The following is a 24,516-nucleotide window of genomic DNA, read 5'->3' on the forward strand; positions in this document are numbered from 1 at the left end:
TGTAGTTGTCTTGGCATAGATCTGAGAGTAATTACAGTATAACTATAGCCGATCGGAGAGAAACTGCAACAGGTTCTAAATCAAATGTTCCAAATTCTCTCTGTGAACTCTCTCGAATACCTTAGCAACCACAATGCCCTGGCAACCATCCAGACACCTTGGCATTGTGGCTGCGACTTTCTTTCCTAGTTATGAATGCAAAGGCTTTATTTCTCCATAGACAGACACTTGTATTTCACAATTCATACGGCAGGAAAAGAGAGATCTCAGTGCTCCAGAAAAAGGCTCTTAGCCGTTTTGTTGTTGTTTTTTGCTTCCTTTGGCTTATTTTAAGTCTATTTTAAACCCTTCTCTCGCAGTGCTAAGCCTGCAATATCAAACAGTCGTCTTGCTGGCCTCGCTCTCTGAAAGCAGCTTACCGTGATGAGAGATGATAGCACTTAATTCACTGTGTGCATGTCACCCCTTTTGTTGGACGGGAGGGCAAAAAGGAAAGCCTGCCCCCTCATCCACCACCTCCTCCTCCCATTCCTCTCTCTCTCTATAAAGGGCTTAAAAGAAACTGGGTGAAATTAAACATTATTGATAATTGGCTTTGGGATCATGGCACATTGTGTCCATTTTGTACCTGTATTTGGTCCTAATTGACCATGAAATCTAGGGCCTAATCCTGTAAGGGCAGCAGGTTTGTCCCATTCCCCCGGCTGACAGTGATAAATAGCATCACCCCACCTCATGGTCCTCTGCACTTTGTAAGGCTAAAATGCTTATTCTTTTCCCCCTTTAATGGCTGTCAGTCTGCGGAAAATCATAAATCTACAGATGGAGTCACTGTGGCAGGTTTGTAGAGCTTTTTGTAATTGTTTAAATCCCCCATGTGATGTGGTTTAAAGCCCCCGTGGATCTGTAATTGCCTGTCAAACTCGGCTCGGCTACGCACCCCACCCCGGTCTGCGTGCCGCCCGCCCGCCCGCCCGCTCGCTCGCTCGTCTCTCGTGCATCCGTGTGGAACACTTATCACCACTCTCATCTATTTTAGAGCCAATGTCTCAGTCAACGTTGATTTGCTTCGCTCATTGTTTGCATCTGCTTGAGTCTGATAAACAATAAAATTGTTTGTTTTTTAGTTATATACTTTATTAGCTTGTGCGTCTGTGTCTTTTGTGTTTGGTTTTGCTGTTGCATGGTGAATAGACTTAGATTGCATGGAAAGATTATTTGAAAGTACATTGCTGAAGGACTGTATATGCGATTAGTTATGCTCTGTACACTTAAAAATAAAGGTTATTTAAAAAAAAAAAAAAAGCATTCTTTGCTAAACCGTAGGCGCATTGAATAACTTTTTTTTTGCTCTGTGGGGTATATGAGTTGGTTCCTGATGTTTCATTATAGTTTCTACAGATTGTCGCCCATGAACACTCAAAGCCCTCCTACTGTTAATACATCAGGGACAATTGATCATTTTATTAAGAACCATGTAAGTTGAAGGGTAGCTCACACACACACAAAAAATCTGTCATCATTACCTCACTCTCGTGTCATTCCAAACCTGTATGACTTACTTTCTTAGGTCACAATTTAGATTGGGGTCCCATTCTCACTATTAACTATGACTTTTGCCTCAATAAACTCCTAATTATACGGCTTATTAATAGTTAGTGAAGTAATTGTTAAGTTTAGGTATTGGGTAGGATTAAGAGATGTAGAATACGACATTAATATGTGCATTATAAGTACTAATAAACAGTCAATATCCTAGTAATATGCATGCTAATAAGCAGCTAGTTAAAGGTGCAGTGTGTAACATTTATGAGGATCTAATGACAGAAATGCAATATAATATACATAACTATGTTTTCAGTGGTGTATAAAGATCTTACATAGTGAACCGTTATGTTTTTAATACCTTATAATGAGCCATTTCTATATAAACACACAGGGGGTCCCCTTACAGTGAAGTCACCATTTTGCGGCGCCATGTTTCTACAGTAGCCCTAAACGGACAAACTACTCTACAGAGCGCTATAGCTACTCACTGCTGTCTCAGGCGACGATATCTTTGTCCTGTGTTTTCCACCGTAGCTTCTCTATGTGCTTCGAAAGGGAGGGGTGAGCGGTGGACGATTGCAATTCACAACCTCCCCGCTAGATGCCGCTAACATTTAATCACTGCACCTTTAATAGTGAGAATTGGACCCTAAACTGTTACCCTTTCTTATATAGGAGAATTTTGAATAACTCTTTTTTTTCATACAGTGAAAGTCTATGGGGCCCAAAACAACCCCAACTCTTAAAAATTTTAAATTAAGCAAAAATAAAAAATAAATTGTGGTGAGCTATCCCTTTAAAGTTCTCCTATTTCAATGCAAAGACCTGTTTCTTATTCACATCTGAAAAATTAGTGTGTTTCTGTTGATCATGATGTTGGCGTTAACATGTCATTAATTAATCTAATGAAAGTTAAAACTGACATATCCAGATAATGTGGGCCTATTAGGTGTCTGGGTCACAGTGTTGAAGTAGTGCGGCACAGTTTCAATAAAGTACACCAGAACACACTGAATCTTAATTGAATTGTTAAATGCTATATTCTACACAACCAAGCACTCAGAACAGGCCTGCCGTGTTTGCTGGGTTAGCTAATTTGCATGATTTCTTCAGTCAACCAGGTGCTAAAATATAAATTTGTGTGAACTTCATTTTTAGTTTTTGTGTGTGTAGCATATAACAGGTTTGCATATGAACATCCACAGCTTGATTGTGATTCATAGCTGGAAATGCGTTGAATTTATACTTCAATAATTTGAGGCTTCTGCATCCATCTCACAGGAGTCTGGCGCTGATGCCCTGGAGCTGAATCTATCATGTCCTCATGGAATGGGGGAGAGGGGAATGGGGCTCGCCTGTGGGCAGGTAAATCCAACATTCAACAGCCACTGTACCATGCAGAGACAGCATCAGCTGTGAGGTACAGAAGCCACAGCAAATGCTTTTTAGGGTCTTATTTTGTAGCAACGTATTTGGCGGTACCATGGTACAGTGATGTACCAGATACATCATGTGCCATCTCTAAAAAATATTATTAGCATTTTACATGTCCAAAAACGTGGCAATGCCATTGTGTAAATTGTTTGTTTGTGTGTTGTTGTTTTTTTTTTTTTTGGTCTGTCTATAATTGTTGATTATTATGCCAGATGATGTTTGGTACCCTGAGGTATTTGAAGTCTGCTGTCACTCAGCAGGGAGAGAAAGCGTGTGAAACCATGAGCATGAGGCCTGCTGGGAAAGATGCTGCACTCACAGTTTTGTGCATTTTGTGTTTTATTTTATGGATCTAGACCTGTACTGTGAATCTGACAGCACATGCTTGCACTATTGTCGTGATTCCCAGTAAAGTATCTAAAAATATATTTACCTGAAACGCAACACTGCGTAAGACCTTAAGACTTGTTTTCATTTGTTTCATTTCTTTATTATTAAAACAATTGAAACAAAATCTACCAGTGCAATAAAGCAGAATAATCTTATGCAGTGTTGCTTCTCAAATAAATGTATATACATTTCTATAAATTTACTGGAAAACAAGACAGAAAGAGCTAATTAAAATTAGTTTGAAACCCAGTTTTTTCAAGCATGTTTCCTCCACCATCTTAGATTCATTTTTTTCACTGAGCTTGGTGCAAATAAGGCCAAATTAAAGGCACAATATATAAGATTTTTGAATTAAAATATCCAAAAACCACTAGAACAATGTTATATATTTTGTTGACTTGTGTACTTACATTATCCCAAATGTTTAAATCCAGAGAAATAAGCAATTTTAACCAGGACACGGACCGTATCCATGTGTCGCCTATCAATGACATCATACCTGCATTACTCTCAATTTTATTTTTTTTAGAATCCATGGAAACACCAAAGACGCTTCAATATATTATGTGTTTTATTAGACAGGTGAGCAACTGTTTGGATACATTCCTCGACAGAAAACTAATGATTGTTATATAGTAGGGGTGTGACGAGACACTTATCTCATGAGACGAGACAAGATTTTTACATAGTATTTTTAAGAAATCCTCAATGATGAAATACGTGACTAGAAAAATTGTTTGCAGGTGCATTTTTAAAAATGTTTTAACTCATCATCTTGTAAGGAATGTAATTTCAGTTCTACTTTCTGAGTATGAATTATCATATGCAGTAAAAGACAACAAGCACTATAACGGTTTTGCCAGAAACTCAACTGACTGGCTTCTTTCCTGTGTGATGTCTCCTCAGATCTTAGAACTGCACATGAGCTTCTTTTGACCTCCTAACCGAACTCCTTCTCACAAATTGATCATAGATATTAAGTGCAAACAATAACCATAATCAAAGTACTAAATATTCAAAGTGCAAATAGAGACTTCTTCCAGCATGATACAGAGCGAAGAGATGGTTGCAACGAGATAGCTTTCATATTGGGAGATATTCTCATGCCTCAGGAAGTCGCTTTCAAACAGCGGTAACGTATTGAAATCGCGTTTGAATGCGCGCTCCCGTTTACTTTCACTTTCAATTTTAATGCTTAAAATATAAGTCTGACGCTTCTGTTGCGCAACAAATCCTCCGCCACGGTCCAGTCCACTAACATGTAACACACACTCGTAACACACGCTCAATGCGAGAGCTTCACTATATCGAATATTCCGATCTATTTTGACCTCTGACCTGTAAAGTTGCCAGAATAATAATCATACGCTGCTTCTTAATTGGCCAGAGGAGAACTGGCACCCCGACTGAGCCTGGTTTCTCCCAAGGTTTATTTTTCTCCATTAGGTCACCTGATGGGGTTTTGGTTTCCTTGCCACTGTTGCCTCTGGCTTGGCTTGCTCAGTTGGGGACATTACATTTTTCAACTAAATATCCAAATAAATCTAATAATTAAACTAAATTAACCGTACAAACTAAATTACTGATCTAAAGCCCTCACTGTCACTGTATGATAGTTGAAATGAACTGATGACATCACCGTTTTCTCCGGAACGGCTATACAGCTGAATACAATTCTGTTTCATTATTTTCCTGTTTAACACTGTGAAGCTGCTTTGAAACAATCTACATTGTTAAAAGCGCTATATAAATAAAGTTGAGTTGACTTGACTTGACTAACACGTAACACGCACTCATAACACACGCTCACACGTCTTCTCAAGCAGCTCGTATTGGATGAGCTGATGGAATTGAAGCGACTGCTATCCACCTGAATTTAATTGTTTTTATTTCTATAAAAAGCTAAACTAGAGTGGAGGCGTAATGTAAATGTAGCGGTGACATATTCTGTCCTAACTTCACCCTCACAGCTTTTCATCTCGACGAGAAATCTTGTCACATTTTAATCTCGCATATACTGTATTTTGGGTTATTTGAGCTGCTTATGGATCACATGATGGTTATAATGCTACTTTGGAAGTCCGCTGCAACACACCTTGCTAGGTTTTGGAACAGAGGTACAATTTGTAAATGGTGACTTGAAACTCATTTGGGATTTTAATGTGTTTTTGGATTGGAAGCTTGTTTGAGCTTGAGTTCAACTATTATACTGATATGGGCATGCACTGGATCTGTCCACATATCAGTTCAGGCTGTGTGCTGGCTGGTCCAAACCTACAACATAAGACCTGCACAATATACAATCCTATTAGTTTGTCTCCATAGATTTGGATGTGATGCAGATTTTGACTTTGCCTCTTTAATAAGGTATAGATTCATGTGCGGTCACACGGGCGTTCCTATGCTTCCCGTTCCGAATCAGAGCGCATTTCAGCTCTCATGAATGGCTGATGAGACGCTGTCAATTTTGCCGAACCTGCATCAGTGCGTAGCCACTTACCGTAACATTGGTTCTGTCAAAGTATTTTAATAACACTTTTCCATCACATCATTTTCAACTGAAGAATTAGCCGAATTTAATAATCCACAAATAATCTCTTTTGCGGTTCGTAAACAATTTTCATTCATGCACATAACTCCATTATTTGAATCAAATGCAGCGTTTGTGTTCTTGGCCTGTTGAGATTAAGGTGGGATTTTTGTTGTTGTTGTTTTTGGGTTTCACACCAGGGCATGGTGCCTATTACAGAGGGAAAAAAAAGCGGCGTATTGTTTATAGTTTTGCTTATGATTACACCCTCAGCAACTGTGAAAAGCTGAATAGCATCCTGTCAACTGATGTACTTGATAGAAAAACAGAAAACTTTACTCTGTGATTATCATAAGCTTTGTTTGGATTTATGATGCATAGTTGTTAAACGGAATAAAATGCTGTTAAAAGCTATAAATGAAAACATCTGTTTTTTCCTCTGTTTCAAGAAAGACATGTTTTCTGTCTTATCTTGAAAGCCTGAAACAGTACCTGTCATGGTCAAGAATGTGACATGAAATCTGTTTCATTTAGATTTTCTGCTATTTTTGCTGGAAAAAAAAAACAGCTTAGACCAGTTCTGACCAGTTTACATTTCTTAAATAGACATTTTTAGACTGTTACTGGCACAAGTTGATTAAGCTTGTTGTTACTTTTGAAAAACCAATACAACCAAAACCAGCATGAAACATCCCAAGACATTTGTTACTGGTCAATAAGGTCCTATAATAATTTTGACCACCACATTTTAAAGGAAAATTTTAAATGCTGTCATCATTTTCTCACGCTCATGCCATTCCACACCTGTATACTATTCTTGCTTCCATGAACATGAAATTAGATTTTTTGCAGAATATTAATGCTGCCGTTCTCCATGAAGTGAATGTGAACTGTGGCAAAAATGCTAAAAAGTATATAAAAGGATCATAAAAGTTGCCCATATCACGTGTGCAAATTCAGATCTCTTGAAACCTTTGAAAAATCAAGCATGTACATACATGTTTCTTAGATATTATGGTAGCCCAGTTTGTGCTGAATACAGTGTAATTACACTTTTGCCATTAATATGTTTTTAAGCAACTGAAAAAAACACAAATGTAATAGCATGTCAAAACTTCTAAAGGGCCCCAAAACAGCTCAGACTCCTAGGGGTTAAACCAACATTTGAATTATTATTCACTGAAATCTTCCCATCAACCATTTTTAAAATGCTCTAATCTATGGAAGATAGTTTTTGCCACAGAATAAAAAAATAAAAAAGGTACTTGTGACTTGTCTCAAAATTCTGACTTTTTTTTCTCGCAATTGTGAGTTTATATCTCGCAAATCTCACTTAATAACTTGCAATTGTGAGTTTATATCTCACAATTCTGAGAAAAGAAGTCAGAATTGCCAGTTATAAAGTTAGAGTTAGGAGATGTAAATTCGCAATTGTGAGAAAGTCAAAATTAGGAGATGTAAAGTCAGAATTAGGAGATGTAAACTCGATTGTGAGAAAAAAAGTCAGAATTGTGAGTTATAAAGTCAGAATTATGAGATGTAAACTCGCAATTGTGAGAAAAAAGTCAGAATTAGGAGATGTAAACTCGCAATTGAAAAAAAGTCAGAATTATGAGATGTAAACTCGCAATTGTGAGAAAAAAGTCAGAATTAGGAGATGAAAACTCGCAATTGTGAGAAAAAAAGTCTGAATTGTGAGTTATAAAGTCAGAATTATGAGATGTAAACTCGCAATTGTGAGAAAAAGGTCAGAATTAGGAGATGTAAAGTCAGAATTAGGAGATGTAAACTCGCAATTGTGAGAAAAAAGTCAGAATTAGGAGATGTAAAGTCAGAATTAGGAGATGTAAACTCGCAATTGTGAGAAAAAAGTCAGAATTAGGAGATGTAAAGTCAGAATTAGGAGATGTAAAGTCGATTGTGAGGAAAAAAAGGCAGAATTGTGAGTTATAAAGTCAGAATTATAAGATGTAAACTCGCAATTGTGAGAAAAAAGTCAGAATTAGGAGATGAAAACGTCAGAATTAGGAGATGTAAACTCGATTGTGAGAAAAAAAGTCAGAATTGTGAGTTATAAAGTCAGAATTATGAGATGTAAACTCGCAATTGTGAGAAAAAGGTCAGAATTAGGAGATGTAAAGTCAGAATTAGGAGATGTAAACTCGCAATTGTGAGAAAAAAGTCAGAATTAGGAGATGTAAAGTCGATTGTGAGGAAAAAAAGGCAGAATTGTGAGTTATAAAGTCAGAATTATAAGATGTAAACTCGCAATTGTGAGAAAAAAGTCAGAATTGTAAGTTATAAAGTCAGAATTATGAGATGTAAACTCGCAATTGTTAGAAAAAAGTCAGTATTAGGAGATGTAAACTTGCAATTGAAAAAAAGTCTGAATTATGAGATGTAAACTCGCAATTGTGAGAAAAAAGTCAGAATTAGGAGATGTAAAGTCAGAATTAGGAGATGTAAATTCGCAATTGTGAGAAAAAAGTCAGAATTAGGAGATGTAAAGTCAGAATTAGGAGATGTAAAGTCAGAATTAGGAGATGTAAATTCGCAACTGTGAGAAAGAACTCAGAATTAGGAGATGAAAATTCAGAATTAGGAGATGTAAATTCGCAACTGTGAGAAAAAAGTCAGAATTAGGAGATGTAAAGTCAGAATTAGGAGATGTAAAGTCAGAATTAGGAGATGTAAACTCGCAATTGTGAGAAAAAAAGTCCGAATTGTGAGATAAAAAGTTGAATCTTTTAAATTGTTTTATTCCATTGCGGAAACAAGCTTCCATATCAATCTGTCCAGAATAAAGAAAAAACCCAAATGGTTTTGGAATGACATGAGAGTAAGGGATTTTATATTTGGTTGAACTATTCCTCATGTATGTTCATTCTAAGGGTCTCAAATCAGTCAAGAACAACGTAAACCATGACTGGCTGTTTCGTAATATACAGTGCTTTCTGTAGTACTTTCAGTACATTCTGCCTGAACATGATCACGCTGTGTTTTTTCCCTTTGGGGTGAGGTACAGCGACATGATGTTTCCTCATCAAAGTCGTTACACACAATCTGTGAAAGTCTGTCACATGAATTAAGCCCAGAGGTGATGTACGTGACCCTTCCTATTACCATTTCTCTTTGCCCGTATCTGGCCTGAATAAACGCACACCTCTTCATTCTGTTCACCTGACTATGTGTTATACCTCAGGAAATAAACCAGCTTTTCCATCCAAACAAAGACAGAGTTATTTCCCTCCACCGTGGCTGTAAATTCACAGTCATATCCATTCGGTTTGCTGTAGATTTTCCGCTGTAAGACAAAGAGCTAATCAAAGCCCGAGGGCAGGTATCTGCCAAGAGAACTAAAGAGACGCAATATCATTTAATCACTCCGTTTGGCACCTCGTCTACTTTCCTTGCCTGTGGAAAAGAAGGGGAAAAAAACAGTAATTCAGCATTGTTTCTGACTGCATGAAAAGAGATACAATTTGATTTTAATGGGATGTTAATATTCTCTCTCGATTGCTCTCATTTCGGTTTGTTTTGCTATGAAACGGTCCCTATTTTCTCAAAGCTGTTTAACATTTAACTTGGAGCAGATTAGAGATGTTTTTGTTTACATATGTTAAACATTAATGTTTGTAATTTCTGTTTACTGTTGATTAATGCTTTAAACATTTAGGGGTGATTTCACCAAGCAGATGTGCGCAGAAAAAAAACAAAATCTTCCATGAACCAGTTTAATCCTGGGTTCAGACTACACGATATCAGGCCGATTTTGGCACGATCCATTTGATGTAGGGTATCATGGTGGTTTGTAGACGACTATAGGTGTCGGAACGCAAGAATCAATCTTTTCATCTCATATAGTGTGTCATAGTGGACGACAACCGATGTAGGAGCCACAGAAGCTCCAATAGGATTACACCAATGGGACCAATAAGACCAAACCAATAAGAGCACAGAAGCTCTTCAGTACACAGCTTTCAAACATGGCAAAATGAGAGTGAGAGTCGATGGTATTGCTCCTGCTAGGTGGAATTATGCAATGGAGGAAAAGTTTGTGGAGCTATGGCAACAATACTCCTGCTTTATTATGTTTCCTCTAGTGACTACCACAACAGAGTGAAAAAAGGTAAACACTTGTGAACGATAGCGGAAGACCTTCAGCAACCCAGTGAGTACTGGAATTAGCATTAAGCTAACCCACCGCTTCGGTACTTTGTTTACACCCTTCCGGAAGTCAGTCCACTAGACTTAATATACTCTATGACATCAAGCATGTTGTTAAAGATAACAAACGATGATTGGTCGGAAAGCAATGTGTAGTGTGACATTTCCTGTTCATGACACAACAAGAATTTAGAAGTAAAAAATCTGACAGTGACTATTGTAACATAAAAATATTGTGTTGTCGGAACCTGTTACAACATGTACTAAATGCTCTGAAATAGTGTCATGAATATTAAAGGGACAGTTCACCCAAAAACAGTTGGTCCAAACCCGTAAGACTTTTGTTCATCTTCGGAATGTGAATAAAGATCTTTTTGATGAAATCTGTCAGTTTTCTGTCCCTTCATTGACAGCTATGCAACTAGCACTTTGACACTTCAAAACGTTTTCTAAAGAAACTCGATTGTTTTTTATGATTAACATATTTAATTTAGGCTTTTATTCACATTTAAACATTGATCAGCATCATAAACAGAAGCTCAACTGAACCTGCTTGACAAAAACAAACCTCAATGGCTCTTGCAGAAGCTCAAACGTGCTGCGTTACACGAAAATGAACCTTATTGGCTCTTGCAGAAGCTCAAACGTGCTGCCTAACACGAAAATGAACCTCATTGGCTCTTGCAGAAGCTCAAACGTGCTGCGTAACACTAAAATGAACCTCATTGGCTCTTGCAGAAGCTCAAACATTCTGCGTAACACGAGAATGAACGTCATTGGCTCTTACAGAAGCTCAAACGTGCTGCATAACATGAGAATGAACCTCATTGGCTCTTGCAGAAGCTCAAACATTCTGCGTAACACGAGAATGAACCTCATTGGCTCTTACAGAAGCTCAAACGTTGTGTAACTCGAAGAAAGAACCTCATTGGCTCTTACAGAAGCTCAAACGTGCTGTGTAACACGAGAAAGAACCTCATTGGCTCTTACAGAAGCTCAAACGTTGTGTAACTCGAAGAAAGAACCTCATTGGCTCTTACAGAAGCTCAAACGTGCTGCGTAACACGAGAAAGAACCTCATTGGTTCTTGCAGAAGCTCAAACATTCTGCGTAACACGAGAATGAACCTCATTGGTTCTTGCTGAAGCTCAAACGTGCTGTGTTACACATGAGAATGAACCTCATTGGCTCTTACAGAAGCTCAAACGTGCTGCGTTACACGAGTAAGAACCTCATTGGCTCTCACAGACGCTCAAACGTGCTGCGTAACACGAGAATGAACCTCATTGGCTCTCACAGACGCTTGAACGTGCTGCATTACACGAGAAAGAACCTCATTGGCTCTCACAGACGCTCAAACGTGCTGCGTTACATGAGAATGAACTTCATTGGTTCTTACAGAAGCTCAAACGTGCTGCGTAACACGAGAAAGAACCTCATTGGCTCTTGCAGAAGCTCAAACATTCTGCGTAACACGAGAATGAACCTCATTGGCTCTTACAGAAGCTCAAACGTTGTGTAACTCGAAGAAAGAACCTCATTGGCTCTTACAGAAGCTCAAACGTGCTGTGTAACACGAGAAAGAACCTCATTGGTTCTTGCAGAAGCTCAAACGTGCTGCGTAACACGAAAATGAACCTTATTGGCTCTTGCAGAAGCTCAAACATTCTGCGTAACACGAGAATGAACCTCATTGGTTCTTGCTGAAGCTCAAACGTGCTACACATGAGAATGAACCTCATTGGCTCTTACAGAAGTTCAAACGTGCTGCATAACATGAGAATGAACCTCATTGGTTCTTGCAGAAGCTCAAACGTGCTGCGTTACACGAGGAAGAACCTCATTGGCTCTCACAGACGCTTGAACGTGCTGCATTACACGAGAAAGAACCTCATTGGCTCTCACAGACGCTCAAACGTGCTGCGTTACATGAGAATGAACTTCATTGGTTCTTACAGAAGCTCAAACGTGCTGCGTAACACGAGAATGAACCTCATTGGCTCTCACTGAAGCTCAAACGTGCTGCGTAACACGAGAATGAACCTCATTGGCTCTTACAGAAGCTCAAACGTGCTGCGTAACACGAGAATGAACCTCATTGGCTCTTGCAGAAGCTCAAACGTGCTGCGTAACACTAAAATGAACCTCATTGGCTCTTGCAGAAGCTCAAACATTCTGCGTAACACGAGAATGAACGTCATTGGTTCTTGCTGAAGCTCAAACGTGCTGCGTTACACATGAGAATGAACCTCATGGGCTCTTACAGAAGCTCAAACGTGCTGCATAACATGAGAATGAACCTCATTGGCTCTTGCAGAAGCTCAAACATTCTGCGTAACACGAGAATGAACCTCATTGGCTCTTACAGAAGCTCAAACGTTGTGTAACTCGAAGAAAGAACCTCATTGGCTCTTACAGAAGCTCAAACGTGCTGTGTAACACGAGAAAGAACCTCATTGGCTCTTACAGAAGCTCAAACGTTGTGTAACTCGAAGAAAGAACCTCATTGGCTCTTACAGAAGCTCAAACGTGCTGCGTAACACGAGAAAGAACCTCATTGGTTCTTGCAGAAGCTCAAACATTCTGCGTAACACGAGAATGAACCTCATTGGTTCTTGCTGAAGCTCAAACGTGCTGTGTTACACATGAGAATGAACCTCATTGGCTCTTACAGAAGCTCAAACGTGCTGCGTTACACGAGTAAGAACCTCATTGGCTCTCACAGACGCTCAAACGTGCTGCGTAACACGAGAATGAACCTCATTGGCTCTCACAGACGCTTGAACGTGCTGCATTACACGAGAAAGAACCTCATTGGCTCTCACAGACGCTCAAACGTGCTGCGTTACATGAGAATGAACTTCATTGGTTCTTACAGAAGCTCAAACGTGCTGCGTAACACGAGAAAGAACCTCATTGGCTCTTGCAGAAGCTCAAACATTCTGCGTAACACGAGAATGAACCTCATTGGTTCTTGCTGAAGCTCAAACGTGCTGTGTTACACATGAGAATGAACCTCATTGGCTCTTACAGAAGTTCAAACGTGCTGCATAACATGAGAATGAACCTCATTGGTTCTTGCAGAAGCTCAAACGTGCTGCGTTACACGAGGAAGAACCTCATTGGCTCTCACAGACGCTTGAACGTGCTGCATTACACGAGAAAGAACCTCATTGGCTCTCACAGACGCTCAAACGTGCTGCGTTACATGAGAATGAACTTCATTGGTTCTTACAGAAGCTCAAACGTGCTGCGTAACACGAGAATGAACCTCATTGGCTCTCACTGAAGCTCAAACGTGCTGCGTAACACGAGAATGAACCTCATTGGCTCTTACAGAAGCTCAAACGTGCTGCGTAACACGAGAATGAACCTCATTGGCTCTCACAGACGCTCAAACGTGCTGTGTAACACGAGAATGAACCTCATTGGTTCTTGCTGAAGCTCAAACGTGCTGCGTAACACGAGAATGAACCTCATTGGCTCTTACAGAAGCTCAAATGTGCTGCGTAACACGAGAATGAACCTCATTGGTTCTTGCTGAAGCTCAAATGTGCTGCGTAACACGAGAATTAACCTCATTGGTTCTTGCTGAAGCTCAAACGTGCTGCGTAACACGAGAATGAACCTCATTGGCTCTTACAGAAGCTCAAACGTGCTGCGTAACACGAGAATGAACCTCATTGGTTCTCACATGTTTCAAGCTTCAGTTTACCACAACTGATGTGTGATGTTTATATGTGAATAAAAGCCTAAAACAATCGTGTCTCTTCAGAAAATTTTAGACGGAATGGCTTTGCTTTACGATCTCTATATTACCTTTTTGAAGCGTCAAAGTGGTTGTTGCGTAGCTGTCAATGGAGGGACAGAAAGAGTTTGTGTTTCGTACATGAACGAAAGTCTTACGGGTTTGGAACGACATAAGGTTGAGTAATTAATGACAGAATTGAAATGTTTGTGTGAACGAACGTCATTGGCATTATTTTCAGACTCAATGTAGATCATGCTTTATTCACAAAACTAAAAGCAATGTTAGATTTTGTCTTGTGATGAAAATATCCTCGTCAGTATTTTGTATGGACATGACGTGCAGAAATAAAAATCAATATTGCGGCAATAAATTAAGCTCTGAATTTGTCCCCACGACTTAATTTGTGGCCAAGTTTTAATTATAGTTAAATCATGGCATTGAGGGAACAATTAATACAACGCGGCCACACGTTTAACTCAAGCGAATTATTATGTCAAGGGAAAAAAATTCTTCATTCTCGGCCACGGCATCTTGATTTGTGTGTGGGGCTCTATAATTGTGTTACGTCATATTAATTCATTTTTACTTTACACATTTTTGTATTTTAGTGCATAGGATGAATTTGGGTAAGCTAATTAACCCGTTAGCAAAGCGCTTCAGTTTACCAGTTCAGCTCACGCAGATCTAGTGGGTTAATCCTGGAAAGTATTTGTATTCTTTAAATGCATATATAGAATTCATTCATTGCTACGGTGTAACTTGACAGCATGTTCTAATTAAAAAAATATATATTATTGTAATGATACATTTTCGTCTCATCTTTCGGTATTGTTGACAAATATTTGAGTCAGTAATTAAACGCTATCTGTGGGCACAAATCATTCTCACTCATTTGTAATCACAGGAAAAGATCTCAGGGGTCACGGAGTTCTCACTCAGGTTTGACTCAGCATCCTTCGGGATCTCATCTTTTTTTCACCTTCTGCCTTCAACACAGTTCCCCGGTTTCACAAATTAAAACCGGCTCGGGTTCCCAGAGCTATTTTGAGCCTACCAAACAGGGCCGAATGACACCCGACTTCCATCATACCTCCTGCGAGACCCAGCCAACCCTTAACGAGAGTGCCCACCTTCCGTGACCTTGCACTGTAAAATTAAAATTTCAGGTGTAAAGCTGCTATTTTTCCCGCATTCCTCCCAGCATTCTTTCCCTCTACCCATTCGCCCCCTCTCCTCACAGCCTGAGGGGGTTTTGGGCTGCTTTCCATCTCTCTTTCTCTCCCCTTCTCTTCCAGTTGCAAAAGCGCTCCAGGTCCCTGCTTAACCTGCCCTGCAGTGACGGCACAGATAATATATAAAGAATCCAGCGCGCCCTCTCCTTTAATTTCATACAAGGCACCCCCCCCCCCCCCCCCCACCCCCCCCACCACCACCACCACCACCCTTAACCACACGGCCACCTGCCAAATCAGTGCTGCCGGAGTCACCGTGCAATGCACTCAGCCCTTATTGCAGCTCACAAGTCGATTTTCATCTCTGAATGCTCTTCAGTGGTTCTGAAAGCTCTCCTCGCCGCTCGCTGCCCCCTCCGTCTGCGAGGCACGCCGCCTTTTTAAAACGCTCACGACTACAGCGGTAGGTCCGCTGCGCTTGCAGGCCCATGAAAAGCACCTCTCCGAGGGCTTACTTTTTTCCAAGCAGCACATGTTTTTTTACTTTAGCCCATTAAAAGATTATATAGTTGCGCAATGAAAATGTCTCAAATAATATGGGATATAAGGAGACATAAAGTACACTAGGTTTTTAAATATTTCTACTTTAAACTGTATTTAATAATTATGTCATTATTTATAGGCTTACTTTGAACTGTAAGGCTATTTATATACACCGATCAGGCATAACATTATGACAGGGGAAGTGAATAACACTGATTATCTCTTCATCACGGCATCTGTTAGTGGGTGGGATATATTAGGCAGCAAGTGAACATTTTGTCCTTGAAGTTGATGTGTTAGAAGCAGGAAAAATGGACAAGCGTGAGGATTTGAGCGAGTTTGACAAGGGCAAAATTGTGATGGCTAGACGACTGGGTCAGAGCATCTCCAAAACTGCAGCTCTTGTGGGGTGTTCCCGGTCTGCAGTGGTCAGTATCCAGGGCTTGACATGAACTTTTTTGCTCACCAGCCACTGTGGCTAGTGGTTTCCCAAAGTTACTAGCCACTCAGCATTTTCAATGGCCACAATTTTTTTGTTAGGAAATTTGTTGTTGGCTATATGTAAATTATCATTGTAGACATGTTTTGTTATACCATTAGTCGCAAATGCGAGTGAAAAGCTTGCAATGTTGATCCCTGTTTTCATGTGAAACCGGGCGGCGACGGGTCACAGACTCTCTGGCGAAAGCAGCCCAGCTACACAGGTGCGCTCTCTCTCCATCAAAGCGTGTAATACTGTGTACAGCAAACTGCTTAGAGGGAAAAGCGTCCCTGCTCCAGACTCCCTGGCCCACAGACAGCGGCTCTCACCCCCATCTGGCCTGTAATAAGCTGTCACGGGAAGCCCTCTGAGGGAGCAGCGGTCTCCGGTGCGAGAGCAGAGTTCTTACAGGCAGCATCTGTTTGGTGGCTGGTGTCTGGCTGCGGGCCATGACCCCTGTGCCTTGTACCGAGGCAGGCATAATGCAATTTCTCATGACCCTTTGGGAGGAAGGCCTGTCCAGCTTCCTGTAAGTCTGTTGTTGTTGTTTCCTTCAAATGCTACCACCGTTCAGCTTGTAGAAACCTTTCCCTCAGGATGCAGGGCTCGACCAGCCACACGCCACTCACTCAACCTTCAGTGTTGTCAGGCAGATCTAAATTTGTATTACAGAAAATATTAGCATGAATATTCACAGTAATATTGACAATCATGCATTTTAAATAGTGGTCTGAATACACTACTACTTTTGGTCAGCAAGGATGCATTACATTAAATTGTATGGATATCGCAATTTGAATTAAATTACTAAGCAGCACAAATGTTTTCTACATTAATAATAATATGAAAATAATATGAGCACTAAATAAAATGTTGTGACACTGGAGACTGTTGAAATTTTAGCTTTGCCATTACAGGAATAAATTACATTTTAAAATATATTAAAATAGAAAACATTTATTTATTATTATTATATCACTATTCAAATTTCATAATATTACTATTTTTACAGTATTTTTGACCAAATAAATGCAGCCTTAAGAAACTTTTCACGACAACGATGTACTAAAAACTGAAGTTTTTCCTTTGCGTTTTTCATGTACAACGTTAGCAAAATGATCCTCGCTCACACAGATCCATGGAAACGACTAAAACGACTTGTACGGCTTCATACAAGTGTTGTTCATATTTGGAAGATAGTTGAAATACTTTTTTTTTTTTTTTACTACCCATTCAGTTTAAACTTAGAAGAATGCTGACAAACATGCCATTTTTTGTTTTTTTGTGTCTCTGCAGATAGTGAGGTTATGGTTCATGACAGCATCTGAAATGCACAATCGAGTTTATAGTTGAAGTTTTTCCTGTACATTTGATGATGTAAAATAAATGTTTTTGAAAGCCAAAAGTAGCAAAAATGGACTGTGTGAGAGCCCTTTACTGTGTTAAAGGAAAAAGTGATATAAAGTCATAGGATAGCTTTAATGTTTTTTGTGACTGGGTATGTTTAGGCTTAAAGCCACAATATGTAATTTTTTGCCGCTAGATGTCGCTTATTCAAAACTAAGGCGTAGCTTAATGGCGCCTTGATTTCGCAGAGCTTTTATTATGCCGCAGACGAGCGCTTCCGCTTCTTCCGCTTCTTCCGCTCATGTGTATGTGGGGTAACGCAGCACTGTTTTATCATATTAGATACATTATTTGAGTGTGTTGAAAGTTAATGTTTAATGCTACTCTGTGTGTTCGCTCGGCGGCTACTATGAGACACTCTACAGTAAGCTAGATCAATATTAGGCATGGTAAAACATGGTACTCACAGTAAATCAAGAAAACAAGATTTAAACAATAAGACTAACTGTGTTGAGCTACAGTATATAACAATGATTTGTTTTCTTTCAATAAATGTACCCAAACAGTTGCTTACCTGTCTAATAAAACACATAATATATTGAAGCGTCTTTGGTACAAAAATAAGAAATCTTATTTCTACAAAATAAGAAATCAAAGGTAACACGGATATTATGTCACTGATAGGTGAAGCACGCACACAGTCCGTGTCCTGGCTAAAATTGCTTATTTTTCTGGATTTAAACATTTATGGAAACATTTGGGATAATGTAAGTACACAAGTCAACAAATATATAACACTGTTCTAGTGGTTTTTGGATATTTTAATACAACAATCTTACATATTGTGCCTTTAAAAAAAAAATCTAGCAACATGGATTATAAATTCAATGACTATGTTTCTTACTTTGTTGAGAAGATAAGATGAGTGTCCTTAACTGAACAGAGCTGCTCACATTCCGTTAAAGAGAAAAAGACATGATTGGTAGGAAACCAGTTACAGTTTTTAAAGTTAAAATTTATAGACAATTTAAGAAAGAAATCATTTACCTGTCGAGTGTATGTTGACAGTCTGTGTAGTTGAATAGCTGAGCTCCAGAAAACCAGTAATGAGGTTGCTTTGACAGTTACAGATTTGAAAAACAAAAAGGCGGGAATAAAGAACGCTAAACTGTAACAATTTCAGCATATAAAGGGTTCTTCAGGACGATACAGTTCTAAATAGAACCGAACCATCTTTTTTTTTAGAGTGTACAAGTTTTTGTAGTCTGCTCTTCTCTTTGCTGTGTTCTCTTGCCACTTTTGTTCTTAGCACTGTTCAGGATTCACTATATCAACCAATGAATCTCTCCAGCAACCCGCCAGCGCTATCAAACATCTCTCGGGAGCCCAGATATTACCTCTCCCGCTCTGGCAGACGGCTCGGAGTGGACAGGTTGAACCTAACACTCCAGCCTTGTTTATACCCTGTTTAAGTCTTGAATAAATCAGGACAAATTGCTGTGGATGGTGCTCACTGCTGGGTCAAGTGCATAAATCCAATATTTTCATAAAAATAAAAATCTGGGAATGTGTTTATCATCTCAAATGGCGTAACCTTTCGTGTTCGTTCTCTTTCAGTGCATTTCGAATACATTTCGAATACTTTTAGGTGCAAACATAACCCGACTTCATGTGTATCTCAAGTAAAATACGCAGCCAAGGACGCACCAGATCTCACAACGATTTTTTTTCACCACTCTTCGGTTTTGTACCGCGCTGAATCACTCAGCATGCCTTAGAATTGGAAAGGAAATAGTCAGGAGGAGATGTGTTTTTCTGTGGGCTTCTGTATTCTTACAAATCAATTCTGGCTAATGGTTTTAAAAATCAAATGCTAACCTTTTCCTGTGCAGGGAGTGACCTTAGAACTTCGCTTTGCACATACAGCTTGTACATCACACTTCTTTATAGAGACGGGCAGACCCATTGCTCAAGGGAATATATGCCAACAGTTATTGGATATGTCAAAACAGAGACCTATTTCCTGTGAAAGAAAAGAGAGACCGAGAAGGACCGGGATGAGAAAGGGAGACGAGGCCGTTACTGAATGAAAGCTTCATGTCGGGTTTACAGTCTTTTAAAGCTTCCCGACTGATCTGACATCAGACTTCGCTGTTTGAATTAAACCGTGTCTGTTTTACTTCACAGGGATATAAAGGGTTTAATGCGATAGTGTGTCTTTATTTGAGGCCTGGAGGAAAGGGACAGGGTGGTGCATCCGCTGCCAAACAGTAACATGAAGATAATGGATGCAAAGAAGAGAGACAACAAAGAATAAAAACAATTATAGAATTTATTAAAAAAATATTATTAAGAAAAAAAAGTTAGTTAGTCATTTTATTTAGGAATAAATACTCTTCTTATAAACGCTCCATTTATCAAAGAATCCTGAAGAAAATGTTGCACGGTTTGTACAAAAATATTAGTATTATATTTAGTGCTGGGCAATCGATTATTAATCGCGATTAATCGCATCCAAAATAAAAGTTTGTGTTTACATGTGTATGTATAATTATTATGTATATATAAATACACACTCATTCATGTATATATTTAAGAAATATTTGCATGTATATATATATATATATATATATATATATATATATATATATATATATATATATATATATATATATATATATATATATATATATATATGTATATGTATATATATATATATATATATATATATATATATATATATATATTTATTTATATAATTTATCTTATATATAAATATAAAAATTTTCTTAAATACTGTATATACATGCATGTGTGTGGATTTATACATAATAATTATACACACACATATATTATGTAAACACAAACTTTTATTTTGGATGCGATTAATCGCGGCTAATAATGTAGTAATGCTGAAAATTCACAGAAATAAATGACATTTTAATTTTTATTAATTTTTTTTTTTTTTATAGTTATATGTGTAATAATATTTCTCAATATTATAATTTTTTTTACTGTTTTTCAGCAAATAAATGCAGCATAAGAGCAGACTTCTTTCAAAAAGTGTGTGTGTATGGATGGGTGGGTGGCTGGATGTGTGTGGGTGTGGCAAAATATCCAAAATCCTTGTCCTTGTGGGGACATTTTTGGTCCCCATGAGGAAACCAGCTTATAAAATTATAATAAGTGATGTTTTTTGAAATTGTAAAAATGCAGAACGTTTTCTGTGATGAGTAGGTTTAGGGTTAGGGGATAAAATATGTTTGTACAGTATACAAATAATTATGTTTAACGAAAATCCCCATAAAACATGGAAACCAGGTGTGTGGTTGTGTGCATGTGTATTATTTCATAGATTTTATACATTTATTTATTAAAACATATCCTTGATTCTGGTTGGTTGAGCCACGTTCAAAGCCATTGTAAATTACTCTACAAACATACACCTGTGTCCTCATTAAAATAAATATTTTTATGGACTAACCGTTTACAGCCGTGGTTTACAGTGAATTTAGAACAGCTAAGGGGGTTTTAGGCACTGCACTCCACATCCCTAAGCTGTTCTGAATTCACTGTAAACCAGGGCTTCTTGGGGCTTAATGCTTTATTATACTTTTTCTTAAATCCCATTAGGGACATATACTACATATATAGTTTGTTTCAACTTTTCACTTATTTGTAAAACATTCCACAAAATCAGAGCAAAATGAATGCAGTTTTCACCAGTGGCCTTTCAGACCATTCTTTGTTATTGGTTTGTGATGAGTAATTTGAATCTTATAAGATCTAGCTTTTCATACAGACAGGTGTTACAGATAATAGTCCAGTGATTTATCATATCACCATCATGAATGCTTTGATTGTTAAACATTGTCTAAGTTGCAGTTGTGATTTTACATTGCTAAAAAGTATTGGTGTAAATGTACATTAGTGAGACAAATGCAATCTTTTCTCTCCTAAAAAGATTCTCAAATACCAAACCCCCTTCACAACCCCCCCCCCCCCCCCTCCCTCTCTCTCTCTCTCTCTCTCTCTCTCTCAGTCTTTCTCTCTCACTAAACAGCACAGACTGACAGACCAGGGCAGCTTAATAAAGCATGAATCCTCCTGGAACAGCAGTTCACACTGTTATGATCCCTCTCTCTCTCACTCTCACCGCTGACTACAGGCTCCCCTCTCCATCTATCACTCGCTTGTATTCCTCTCTCTCCCACACACACACACACACAGAGAAAGAGAGAGAGAGATTCGGGTCTATCAGTCTGCCAATATTTAAAGGGTTAGTTCCCCCCAAATATGAACATTCTGTCATCATTTACTCATCCTTATGTTGTTCTAAACCTGTATGAGTTTCTTTCTTTTCTTGAACACAAAAGCATATATTTTAAAGAATGTTGGTAACCAGACAGCTGACGGTAGCCCTTGACTTCCATAGTATTTTTTTTTCCTACTATGGATGTCAATGGCTATCATCAACTGTCTGTCTAAATGATCATAAAAGTATCATTAATTTAGTCAATAATGACTTCAAGGCTGTAATCAAAATCTTTTTGATGTTAAAGAATCAGTTCACTTCAGAATGTTTCCTGATCATTTACTCACCCCCATGTGATCCAAGATGTTCATGTCTTTCTTTCTTTAGTCGAAAAGAAATTAAGCTTTTTGAGGAAAACATTCCAGGATTCCACGCATTACGTAATCACGTTGGAAAGGTCACGCGTGACGTAGGCGGAAGTACCGACCCAGTGTTAACAAAGCAAACGTGCAAAGACTTAGGGCGTTTTCACACCTGAAAGTCCGCACCAAGGTCCGAACTGAAGTTCATGTTTTGATACATTTTATACATTCGGTTAGTTTTGGTTTGGTTTCACATTGCAATTATGCGAGCGCACTAAAGAACTTTACATGACACACTCGTCATCATCTTTGTGGGCGGCATCTGGACATTGATTGGTTTGTAAACGGACGTGCGTCTGACGTCAGCGTCTTTTACAAGAATGAATGAACGGACGCATATCGTTGCCACTATTGAACAGTGCGCATTGCTTGACTATTTTCTTTTCGTTATGTTTAAAAGTGGACATTTCAAGCTTTATATACATATATTTCTTATGTTTGTGAGACAAGTAGCCTGCTGAGTTTCGGTTTATTTGAGACGCGCTCCAGTTCATGTGCAAAGCATGTCCCGCGATTATTGTCTGCTATAGACTATTTGCTTCCTATTAAATCCAGGCAATTGTCTGATTAAACGTTGATTAAAATTAAAATACAATTTATACAAAACGAAATTCACATTAAAGAAAGGCTTTCTAAGCAAAATCATACAAAATTTCTTTCAAAATCATTTCTGACCTTCTGTCTTCTGACATAGTGCGCATCTTTTCACTTTTCATAATCAATGTAGCCTAGATGAAATTTAAAAATAACATTATAATATTTAAATATAAACAGGAACTTCCTGTAAATGCTCTGAAAGTACGAACCATACAGAAAATGCTTTCACACTAGAAATGAACCAAACCTTTTTTCAGTTTGATCCGGACTGAGACTAGCTCTTTTCGTCGGACCAAATTTCGTCTGTTTGGTCCAGACTGTTGTACGGGGGAGGTTTCACACCTGTAATTTTGATTCGCACCAAACTGAAAAGTCAGAAAGTCCAGACCAAACAAGGTAGGTGTGAAAGCGCCCTAAATCAAACGACCTTTACGGAAAAAAGGTTAAAAAAAACGATATCGGACTATTATGAAGTTGGAGGAGAAAATTAGATTAGTTTTTTGGCACTGGGTCCATGGGCGTCGGAACCATTGTATTGTGGGACAAGACCCACCCACATTTTACGATCAATGATATTGGACCCACTCACTTCTATAGTCTCTAATTCAGCACGTCTGTTTACCTACCCCTAACCGATAAACACTTATTATTAAACACATGCTAGATGCTTTATTTCCACTTATATTTTCTTCATTTTTATTGAAAATAAATGCCTTTCCGATCTGATATGTGATGGGAAAAGGGAGTAGAGTGAGTTCGGCAAAAGGCGGATTCCAATCTTGGGTCGATTTGCGTAAAAACTTGATGCCATGTGTCTTACCCCTACTCTATTGCCGCTCTCAATGATACATTGATTTCCGTAATTTTGTCTTGCCCAACCACGTTTAGCAAACAAGGCGGTATATTTGTACTTAATGTAAATGGCATCTACTCCAGCAAAATTTTCTGAGAGTGGACCCACCCAAATTTTTTTTGCTTCCGACGCCCATGACTGGTGACCTGGTGACCTTTCCAACGTAATTACATAATGCGTGGAGCATCGCAGAGCAGTGCAAGACAAGCATTTGTGGTTGAAATTTATATAAATTGTAAATTATTGATCGTTTAGCTAGATAAGACCCTTATTCCTCGGCTGGGATCGTGTAGAGCCCTTTGAAACTGCAATTTGGACCTTCAACTTGTTGGTTGCCACTATATGAAGGACAATCCTGGAATTTTTTCCTCAAAAAACTTGACAAAAGAATGGCATGAACATCTTGGATGACGTGGGGGTGAGTAAATTATCAGGACATTTTCATTCTGAAGTGAACTAATTCACTTAAATGTTCATTTAAGTTCTGCTGTTTTGTTTTCTCATGCCTGTTTTGTCTTTGTTTAAGTTTGCTTGTTGGTTTCATGACCCATTTGATCAGGATCCAGAGCTGGTGCGGAACATCTGTCGGTGGGTTCGGCAGGCTGTCTGTATCCCGTTCTTTGCCAAACTCACCCCTAATGTGACCAACATCGTGGACATTGCCAAGGCTGCACAGGAAGGTATTTGGCTGTTTTTATGGTGTATTTATACCATTTTGGTATGATTATAGTGGTAAATTTATCAGCAAAAGATACAATCTACCTCTGCTTTCCCTGTAAAAGTCAACCAAACTACACTTCCCATCATTATGCAGCACATAAAAATAATCGAACACATAGATAAACATCAAATAATGTGCATCCTTTGCCCTTTTTGCTTTTACTTATCAACATTTACATATAGAAGTCTTAAAGGTACTTTGACAAAAACAGCCTGTTTAATTCTAAAGGTCAGAGAATGATGGAAAATGGTCATATACAACTAAATTGCACATTTTTACTGAAAGAAACCTTGACTAATGTTATA

The 24,516-nt window shown here is 38.5% G+C and overlaps 1 protein-coding gene across 1 annotated transcript in view; it reads left to right on the top strand.

Annotated features, from left to right (window-relative positions):
• Window positions 1-24,516, top strand: part of dpyda (dihydropyrimidine dehydrogenase a) — a 307,704-nt gene that overhangs the window by 208,526 nt on the left and 74,662 nt on the right. Inside the window, exons 16-17 of the mRNA XM_079805615.1 lie at window positions 2,830-2,913; window positions 24,050-24,170. Coding sequence (XP_079661741.1) covers window positions 2,830-2,913; window positions 24,050-24,170 — 205 coding nt within the window. The remainder of the gene's footprint in view (window positions 1-2,829; window positions 2,914-24,049; window positions 24,171-24,516) is intronic.

The sequence above is a fragment of the Gobio gobio genome (assembly GCF_949357685.1).
Source record: "Gobio gobio genome assembly, chromosome: 23".
NCBI classification, from domain to species: Eukaryota; Metazoa; Chordata; class Actinopteri; order Cypriniformes; family Gobionidae; genus Gobio; species Gobio gobio.